Consider the following 9,962-nt stretch of genomic DNA (forward strand, 5'->3'; position numbering starts at 1 on the left):
CTTGGCTACTGATATGATGGGGGAAAAGGGCTGGGGGAGAGGTCTGGCTCTGCAGCAGCACAGAGGCTGGGAGGAAACAGCCCTGGGAGGTGCTGGAGTCGTGATGGGGCTGCTGCTGCGGTGCTGGGAGCAGGGAGGCAATGCAGAAGGCGAGGTTTTTAGGGCTAAGGACTCTGAGGTATTTCCAGTTGGGAAGTTGGGGTTCTTCCCCTGCCCCTCCCAAAACGGTTGTAGTGGGGTCCTATCAGCCCCGTTTTTCTAGGCAGGAGGGAAACAACCTCTTCCAGAGCTGACACAGAGGGAGAAAATCTTTATTCTTTGGCACCAGCAAAAGACAGCGTTTTGAGAACAAGGCTGAACAATGTGGTTCTACAATGAGCATCCTGCAAGTAACCAGCATACCACTTGCTCCATTAAGGAGACAGATCTTACTCTCAGCATCCACCGTACCATGGCAAAATTCAGCCAGCTGACTTGGAAGTCAGCCTAGGTTTACATGACAGCACTCATACCTAATTTCCAAGACCACTTCCCACAAATAGCTGTGGGGATAAAATCCCCCTCCCATTCTAGCAGCAGAGGATCAAGGAGGGGACAGTTTAGCCACATGTCACACAGCAGACTATGCCAAGACAGGTCTGCAAGGCCAGGAGGTCCCCAGCATCACAGCTGCCCATAAGGGTGGCTAAATTATCATGGATAAATGACATCTTTACAAGACAAAAGGAACTTCAGGGGTCCCAAGGTGGCTCAGCAGGTCCTGGTGCTCAGCAGCAGAGTTTCTAGGTCTGTGCCAAGACTCTGCTGGATGGTCTTGCAGGACTTCTCCAGGGTATAGACCTCTCAGCTCCCAGTGCTCACTGCAGCTCCAGGGTGTTCACATATTCCTTCACCCACCTGGCATCAGGGTTAGCACAGACCTCACGGTCCTTCCTGGTGATGAACCTGTCAAGGGAGGTGGGGAGGTGTTACAGCCCCAGATGGGGAAAGGGGCATGAGGGCCTTGTGTCACTCCCCGGGCACATGCTGACCTGCCCTGTGATCAGAGCTAGCTCCCAAGGGAATCATGCCCCTTCCAGGCTCCCATCCCACAAACCCCCAAGCATCAAGGGGCCGCAGAGCCTGTTAAAACCCAGAGGGGAGGGAGAGATCAGGGTCCCCTGGGAGAACCACCCCCCATGCTCAGATGTTCCTGGCCATGGTCAGTGCAGAGGTGAGCCTGGATGTGGTGCGTGGGCAGCTGGCATACCAGGTGCAAGACTTGCAGGTGGTACATGATGTGCATTGGGCTCATCACCACTGGGAGGTCCTGCTGGCTACACAGGGACCTCCTTCTCACACCTTATTCCCAGCACCAGGATGGTTCAAGGAGACCACTTATTTCTCAGCTGAGGAGGATGAGTGCTCATGTGTTGCACATGTGACCCATGGTGGCTGCCCCATTCCCTTATTGCAGGTATGGTTCCTCATACCACCATGCTCTCAGCCCCGTTGGATGTGAAGCAAAGAGCCCAAAGGCTGGTAGAGCCTTTCCTAAGAGCCCAGAGAAGGAGCCAGTACTTACACAACTGCTGGCTGTGAGCACTTGCTGCTAGTGTAGAAATAATCCTTCACGTGACTCTGGGGCAGCTTTCGTAAGGTGTAGCTGAAGCAGCACACAGTTGTGTCAGCCCCAACTGGAAGAGATCAAGAAAGCGAGCATGAGTCTATTACTCAATAAACTGCACATTCCCCAGCCGAGAGCATGGGCAACCATCCCCTTAATCAGCGTAGTGCCCTCTTCTCTTCCTCTTTCCCCAGAAAGTCAGCAAGAAATTGCTGTGAACACTAAAGCTTAATTCGTCATTGCTAGGATTGCTTGTTAAATGTTTTGCACTCACTTCCAATGATAAAAATATTTTCAGTCACCCTGGAACCACTCCTAAAGCCCAGCAACAAAATCAGGGGAGACGAAAGCTGAAAACTTTGATACTTATTGGTAAAATTCATCCCGAAGATAAAAGGATGTGAGAAAGGAAGAGCAGACCCAAGAAAGCAGAAGCTATTCACACAGGTTTCCAACCTTTGCAGCTAACATTTTCCAGTTCTGCTTCAAATTCACTGCCAGTCAGAGCAAAAATCCACCCCAAGAGAGCAGAGAGATGCTGTACTCACTTGGAGCAGGAGAGGCCTGAGAAAAGAGGACACCAACAAGGATGATGGAGAGGCACACTGCAGAGGCGTTCATTATGGACAGAGATGAGCTGCAGGGGAGAGGCAGAGCAGACTCCTCCTGTGTCTGATGCGAGGTGCTCGCTCGGTCCTTGCTTTTTATAGGGACGGTGGCTGGCCCCATCAGTTAGATTTCAAGAACAAACACTTGGAGTTTCCATAGTGTAACAGAGCTGATGTCACAGCACCTTTGCCTCAGAAATGCTGAAAAAAGGAAACAGTAGGTCTAGGAAATACCAGAATAGATTTTGTGTGAGGTGAGGTAACTTTGACCAAACCGGCACCCACGAGGGCTATACTGACCAAGACAGGATATGAAACCACCCTCGAACAGCAGGTTCACACTTAGATTCACCAACATGCCAGCAGCACTCATCAACCTCATCCCAGCTTCCTCCCCGAAGGTCCTTTTCAAGGACCCAGGCCTTGAGGACAAAGGTGCTTAGATCCTCAGAATGGCTCAGGGACGGTGCAGCTCCAGCCAGGGAGTTCTTCCTCCCGTGGTGGGTTTGGGTCAGGCACAGGGTGGATGCAGGGGGGCAGTGCAGGCAGCATGGGCAGCAGGCACGCTCTGAGTTCTGCTGCCTGTGCAGGCAGCAAGGATGGCTGGCACCCTGGACACTGGTTGTAGATCTCGGCACCATAAAAAGTGCAGTCTTGGCACCATAAAACATAAAATCCTCAATGTTGTGCTTCCAGTATGGAGCTCAGGACCTTCAAACCCATTGTAACACACCCCAGCATCAGTCAGTAAGGGGAGTGCTTGCCTGGGAAGCCCGACTCGATGATCTGACTCTACAAACACTGTCTTCTCCCAGAGACACAGGGCAAACACAAGTGCCAGCATGGGTTTGGTACAAGGTGGGATGCAGAAGGCAGAGCAGGAGATTCCCCTGCCCAGGGAGTGGAGGGGAACCACCTCTCATGCAAGCATGTACCCCCGCCCCTTGTGCACACTCACAGTCACAGGGCCTATGATGTGCTCTGCCCAGAGCCCCCAGCACTGCCCTTGCCACTAAGTGATGGGCTCCCCAGGAAGCATTTCCCCTTTTTCCACCTCCCTCTTCTCTGCAACAGATATCAACTTAACCAGCTCACAGCCCGTGGTTTCTCTGGGTATTTTCACACCCAGCTCCCAGTGACAACTGCCATTCATGAGGCACCATGAGCTCATCTCCCCGGGATTTCCTCACTGCCCCGCGGCCCCAGTAATGCAGCAGGGACCACAGGGCAGTGCTGCTCTGTTCCCCCACCTGGAGACCTCCTTGTGTCTTGGTGTATTGGGACTGCCTCCTACAGTGTCCCCTTCACCACAATGTCCCCACAGGTGGGGACCAGTGCTGCAAGAGTCCATGGCTTTCCCAACTCATCCTCTGAGGAGACATCCTCACGGTGCTGGGAGTGGTTGTGTCCTGGGACCCTGAGGACTCCTGCCTTCAAAAGCATGTGAAGGACCTGGAGCTGAACCAAGTGACTGACACGACAAGGTTGTCACAAACATGCGGTGGTAGCATTTTGGGGCAGCACAGCAACATGCTAGCAGGTAGTCAGGTTTTGCAAGGGACAAAATCTCAGCTGGAATTTGCCAAGGGACATCCCACTCTCAGGGACGGAGAGGGGGATTATTTATTGCTACTCCTGTATTACATGTTCTTCAGTATTGCAATTAGCCTGTTGTTCTGGCTAATTTATGTATGCATTGCTCATGCCCCAGATCCATGTAGGGTTACAAAGCAAGGCAATGTGTCTCAGCCTTGTGTCCTCACTACAGTAACAATTGCATTTTGTACTGAGCCTTGACCTGTCCCTGCTGCCCTAACGCTGTTCCTGGGGCTGGGACTTCTCTTTCGAAGGAGCAGTGCCTAAATTAAGTTTTTACATCCCCACCACCTGCCTCACCACATGTGCCTGCACACTCCTTGGCTTCAACATGTAGCTTCTGGGCTGCATCGCTTCCTTGTTGCATTTGGTGGGGTGGGAGTCGCTCATCTCCCCTTCCTCTGCCATCACAGACGGACTGTTGGGCTATGGGACACGCAAATGAACCTGTTTTGGTGTGCTCAGACCTGCTGGCAGAGGAAGGACGATGACAAAATATCTGACAGGTCCAGATAGAGATCTAAGAAACCACAGAGTGATACTGACGCTCCCCCAACCGCAAGGCTGCCAGAGCTCACGCTCCGTTAGAGCTTGTAGAGGCAACCGAAACCATGACATCTGCATATCTTTCAGAAAGCGCAGGGTGCCTGCGCCTCAGCCCAGCCCAGCTCCCTCTTCCCCCCACCCGACATGCCCAAGGGATGGCACAATCCCATCTGACCATTGCACAGCCCAGCCTTGCCCCTCACTTGGCCCTGTGCAGGTTTTTGGAGGTGTATCCCGTAGCCCTGACCATCATGGCAGAGATGCCAGAGCGTTGGAGAGATGCCAGAGCGTTGGAGAGATGCCAGACCATTCATCCTGGCTCCATCCTTGCCCCAGGTCAGCTTTTGCGGGAGGGTGACACTCCTCCCTGCCCTCATCCTACTCTGCACTCCTCCAAAGCTCCCCACCGCCTCCCTTTGCCCTCTTTGCTCGCTGTAATGCAGCTCCTCAGGGAAAGGTGGGGGCAAAGGCAGCCGCCAGCGGCTGGGATCCACCAGGCATTGCAGAGAAACCTGGGCAGAGATCGGGGGGGCATCGTGGAGACAGGGGAGCTGGACGCCAGATGTGCCCCTGTGAGCCCAGACCATGAAGGGACCATGCTGGGGTTTGGCCTCAGATGGAGAGGGGAGTTGCACGGGCCTTTTTAGGGAGCTGCATGGGACAAGGTGAACCACAAGGAGGTTTCTCTACTCTGTGTGCACTGACCCCTGCAAGTCAGAGAGATTTTCTCTCTGTCGATTTGCTTCCCCTCCCAACCACACACGAGCATCCAAGGAGCACCGGGCCCTCTGCCGTCTTCTGCGGGAAATGTTCCCGGAGCCCTTTCATTCATCTCCGTCTCAGCGAGGGCTCATCCCTCCATCTCCCGAGAAGCCCTGCAGTGCTCCCTCCTGCCTGCCCACGGGCACGCGTAGGGCTCTCCTCCCCGCACACAGCCTGGGGCAGGCAGGGCTCCTGCCAGCACCGGGCACCCCCCCGGGTGTCATCCTCTGGGTCAGTGCTCATTCCCCTCGGGTCCGAACCCTGCTGCGCTGGGTGCTGCAGGGACAGGGGACAGGGCTCTGTGCCCTGGGCAGGGGTCCAGGCTCTGCAGCATCCCGTCCTGCTGCCCATGCCGGTAGCAACATCTGGGGAGGACGACACATTTCAAGCCCCTCTCCATCTTCCTACGCAGCAGAAAGCCTCTTTTCTAGGAGGTGAGTGCAGGTGGTGGGGGAAAAGTCTGCTTTTGGTTTTGCCCCAGCCTGACTTCACCTCTTTTCAATTTTTTTCTTTTTCCTTAAGTGAAATGTATGGGGCCAAGGAAAGAGGCTATGCATGGTATGCAGGACAAGGGTAGGGGGAATCACAAGCATCACTGCTGCAGGATGCCTGGGCAATGCCAGCACATTGCTGCTGCCTGTGACTCCCACAAGGAGGCAAAAGGCAAAAGTCTCTGCTCCCTCAGAAGGACTCTCTGGAAACCAGGATCACCTGCTCTTTGCAGCTCCCGATGAAGTCTCAAAAGATGGCCCCAACAGGCTGTTTTGCCCTAGAAAAAAAAGATGCAAATGTTACTCTAAAACCAGTAGGAATAGGGACTCCAGACACACTTCCTCTGCTGGCACAAGGGCTCAGACCCCTGTTTCACTGGAACTCCTGTTTCACTGGAACTCCTGTTTCACTGGAACTCTGCTGATAACAATCAGCCTGCACCTACACTGTTCTTGCTTCTCCTGAGGTGACTACAGGGAAACTCTGGCTTGTGCACTGGGAGTCAGGGTTGTTGCATCCATGAAGCTGGATCACCTGTGCCCAGTGTGATGTGTGTCACACGAGCCTGGCAATGTATAACAGCACATATGGGGTCCATGCTCCACCATCAGCAGGACTGGACCTCCCTGGTGAACCCCCAGGGGACCACTAAGTCTTTTCTTGAACCATTGGCCATCACTGCCTTCCCCAAACCTGCCTTTGACAGTGATCAGAGACCCAGCACAGCCATCTCCTGCTTCCCAGGCTTGGCAGAGAAGAGGTCCACTTGCACAGAGGCTCTTCCCAGTGCCACAGCTCTCAGAAAGGAGCAGGCATCCCTGCAAAGTCCCCCAGAAAGGCTGTGGCATCTATCCCTCTGGTCCTCTCCTTGGGCTGTAGGGCCCAAGCAGCCCTGACCCTTCAAGGCTTGGTTGGTGGCCACTAACAGGTCCACCACCATCACCACCTCATCCCTGGTGGTCTAGTGGTCAGGGTTCGGCACTCTCACTGCCGCAGCCTGGGTTCGATTCCCAGCCAGGGAAGGGGGTTCCTGCAGCCACCACAGGTCCCAGCCTTTTCCTGGGTGGCTGCACTGCCCTCGAGCAGCTCCTGGGGTTCAGCACAGGGTTCAGGAGCTCCCACACCCAGTGCATGGTGCTGGCTCAGGGAAGGATGAATTTTTTGGGGGGGTAGCAGCAGCCTCCTGTCCCCCAATGCCATCAGGCTGCACCGCCCAGCAGAAAAATACCCCAGGTGGAGTGGAGGGCAGCCAGGAGCCTGTGATGGGCTGTAGGAAGGAGGGTGTTGGGCTATAGGGAGCAGGGTGATGGGCTATAGGGAGCAGGGTGACAGGCTGTAGGGAGCAGGGTGACGTGGACATGCTATTGCAGGTTTTCTTCTTGTGATAAGGAGAGGTGCAGGGCTGCTCCACTGAACACGGTCTTGGCCTTCTCCTAAAGGTGAGGGGTCCCTAGGAGATCAGGGCCAGGGTGGGAATAATGCAGGGTGACAGGTCTGTGTCCGTCTGTCTGTCCTGGGGACAGGGGGGCAGGGGCTGCCAGTAAAATCTCCCGCTGTGAGCAGGATTTGAACCTGCGCGGGGAAACCCCATTGGATTTCAAGTCCAACGCCTTCACCGCTCGGCCATCACAGCAGCTTGCACAGAGTCTCTCCACAGGAGCCTGTGGCTGTCACCCTGCCCCAGGGGCCAGAACAGGACCTGATCACACCCTGGATGTGGGTTGTGCCATCCTGGCTCCTGCTGCACACCCAGCACAGGTACTACTGTTACTGCTGCCACCTGCCCTGCACAGAGCTAAGGCTGATGCGGAAATCAGCATCCCAGCAGTGCTGGGAAAGGCAACTGGGCACCAGTCACAACATCAGTGGTGGTGACATGGGAGACAGACATGGTGGGAGGTCTACGTTCCATCTCGTCTCATTGTATCCAACAGGAAACTTGTTCCTGGATGACCATCCCCAACCTCCTTTCTTAGCCTGGGAACGTCCCAGCCTCTTCTATCCCCCTCTCCCCCCAATATATATATATTTGTCTCTATGAAAACAGGTACAGGCTTCACTAACTGAGGCAGGCTGACACACAGACCAGGCAGTGTTTTGCCTTATAGCTGGCAGGTTGATGTTGCAGATTTGTGTGGTTTTCACCAGGTTGCTGCATGCCTTTTGGCTTTTAGAAGAGGTGATGTGGAGAAAGGAAGAAAAGGTGACTGTCGAGAGGAAATCCTTGCTGAGCGAGGTCTGGTAGTGACCTTGGCCTCTCCTTTGGAGCACAAATATCCTATGTGGAAGACAGTCCTAGAAGCACTTGCCTATCCCTGGTTTGGGTGGGAGATAGCTCTGGGAATCTGAGATATCCAAGGCCCTCTCTGGGTTCCCAGAGTTATGCTCAAAAGCTCTGCAAGTGCTTTGCTATGTCATTTCCACCCCGCGCCTCTTCCATGGGGTTTCATTGGCAGGGAGCAGTTTGGATGGAAACCTCACTGTGTAGGAACTGCCCCTCTGTGCTCAGCTCTCAGCCCAAAGGACTGCCTGCACCGCCATCCTCCCTGGCCTCTGCCTCACTTGGTGATTTGATTTCCCTCCTCCACTGGCCAGGGAGGAGCATAGTCCTGACACTGAGTCAGGCTTGGCACAGTCCCACAGGCACGGACAGATGCCCAGGCATGGGTGGCCACCTGCTCAGATGCATCGATGCACTGGAAACCAGGTGCTCAAACAATCACTGGACACATGAGATAGTGACTAGAGCAAGGCTAGCAAATGTGATAGAGCTCAAGAGAGGGGTGAGTGAGGGGAATACTGTCTTTGGACAATTATGGCAAGACTCAGGAGAAAGGTTAAGCTTAAATTCATCCTTTTTGGTTATCCAGGTTTCCTTCCCCCTCTTCTAGGTGCCATGTTCGTGTTCAGAGCTGGGAGGTACATTCCTTGAATCTCCTGAAGTGCCTGTGAGGTTCAGGTTAGGGTATGGCACAAGAGTAGAGAGCCTTCAGAGCTGCAAAGCCACTAACATCCTGATGGGCACAGTTAGTGAAGATGAGGTCTATGGTCTGGAAAGAGCTATTTCTCCTTACTCCTTCTGAGGATAAAGTCCTGTGCATTTGGTATCCAAAGAGGTCTGTTGAAGTGAGGTTTCATTTCAGGGTAAGAGTTCGAACATCCTTCAGATGGCAAACAGAAGAACATGGAGGGGCCAGACCAGAGCACATAGACCTGCACATTACCAGAGCCCAAAAGGAGGGGTCTGGAGGGGTCTGCAGGGTATATGGAAAGGACTGGGGGGGGGGGTGTCTAGACCCCAATGGAGGGACCTTGAGAGGACCAGAGGGGCAGCAGAGGGACCTGGAAAGCAGTGGTACTCTAACGGAGGAGCTTGGAGGGACCAGAGCTTGAAAGACATGTCTGAAGGGGTTAAGGAGGGCAAAAGGTGTGGTCTGGAAATCTCAGAAACCCAGATGGAAGTGTCTGGGGGAGACGGGAGGAGACCGTATCCCCTAACTGGTTCTTGCAGCCTGGCTGGACTCGGACTTTTATTACACTGGCCAGAATTCCCACAATATTTCTCAGAGTTGGTTTGTTTTGGGTTTTTTTTTGTTGACTTTTTTTCTTATCTAATCTTGTGTCATCAGCAGGGAACACCTTTTTCATCTACAATTCTTGTGATATTTACAGACAAAACAATCTTGCCTAGTAGAAAGATCAGGATGTGTTTATAGAAAAGTCTGAGTTCAACAGAGAACTGACATGTCTTGTAATAAATGGCACTTTTCAGTATTATGCAATATAGAAAGCCACAAAGTCTGTCATGAGACAGACCTTATTCTTCCTCAAAGAAATGTTCAGACTCTGCTTCTACTTGCAAGTTTTCACCCTTTGATGTTGCAAGTTTCAGAAAATAGCGACTGCCTTGCTCAAGTGCTGGCTTTGCTGGACCCAGCACACAGTGGTCACCATTCACTGCTGCACCCCATTACCTGATGCAATGTTGAAGACACTTTGTCCTGACCATGAAACAGTGCTTAAGCATCTCACTGTACTGATGACATATGATGATCAAGAGGCGACTACTACCTGTGCATTGTGACTACTAATGAACCCCTGCAAGCTCCATCCATACAGACATTCCTTCACATGGTTAAGCATTGAATCAAACCACAGAATCTGTGATAATTTTTTACATCTATTCAAGTATTCAGCCTCTCTAGAAATTTAGTTGTAGTCCAGGGAAAAGAATCCACTGCAATGAATTGCTCCCATGTCTCCCAGCTGGTGCAGCACAATGAAAACCACAGTGAGTGTCTGAAGCTTCTCCCACTCTCTCTTTGTTTAAATAAATCTCTGGAGCTTTTGAA

The 9,962-nt window shown here is 53.0% G+C and overlaps 1 protein-coding gene and 2 non-coding genes across 3 annotated transcripts; 1 reads left to right on the forward strand and 2 right to left on the reverse strand.

Annotated features, from left to right (window-relative positions):
• Positions 1-297: 297 nt before the first annotated feature.
• On the reverse strand, positions 298-2,341 carry LOC142033390 (C-C motif chemokine 5-like). Its single transcript, XM_075033318.1, has 3 exons — positions 2,155-2,341; positions 1,565-1,676; positions 298-945 (listed from the first exon to the last, which is right to left on the reverse strand). Exons 1-3 carry the CDS (start codon positions 2,333-2,335, stop codon positions 858-860), a joined length of 381 nt encoding a protein of 126 aa, XP_074889419.1. The 5' UTR covers positions 2,336-2,341; the 3' UTR covers positions 298-857.
• Positions 2,342-6,560: 4,219 nt separating this feature from the next.
• Positions 6,561-6,632, forward strand: TRNAE-CUC (transfer RNA glutamic acid (anticodon CUC)). The gene has a single exon. It is a non-coding gene; the product is annotated as a tRNA-Glu (tRNA).
• A 529-nt stretch (positions 6,633-7,161) lies between these two features.
• On the reverse strand, positions 7,162-7,243 carry TRNAS-UGA (transfer RNA serine (anticodon UGA)). The gene has a single exon. It is a non-coding gene; the product is annotated as a tRNA-Ser (tRNA).
• Between the last annotated feature and the right edge of the window lie 2,719 nt (positions 7,244-9,962).

Source organism: Buteo buteo, chromosome 7 (genome assembly GCF_964188355.1).
Source record: "Buteo buteo chromosome 7, bButBut1.hap1.1, whole genome shotgun sequence".
NCBI classification, from domain to species: Eukaryota; Metazoa; Chordata; class Aves; order Accipitriformes; family Accipitridae; genus Buteo; species Buteo buteo.

Excerpts from the sequence above, each read along its gene's own strand:
- LOC142033390 (XM_075033318.1), bottom strand. The coding sequence starts at position 2,335 with ATGGGGCCAGCCACCGTCCCTATAAAAAGCAAGGACCGAGCGAGCACC. Across the intron at positions 1,677-2,154 it reads TCAGGCCTCTCCTGCTCCAA|TTGGGGCTGACACAACTGTG; the intron begins GTGAGTACAGCA and ends GATCTCTTCCAG. Across the intron at positions 946-1,564 it reads TGCTCACAGCCAGCAGTTGT|GTTCATCACCAGGAAGGACC; the intron begins GTAAGTACTGGC and ends CTCCCTTGACAG.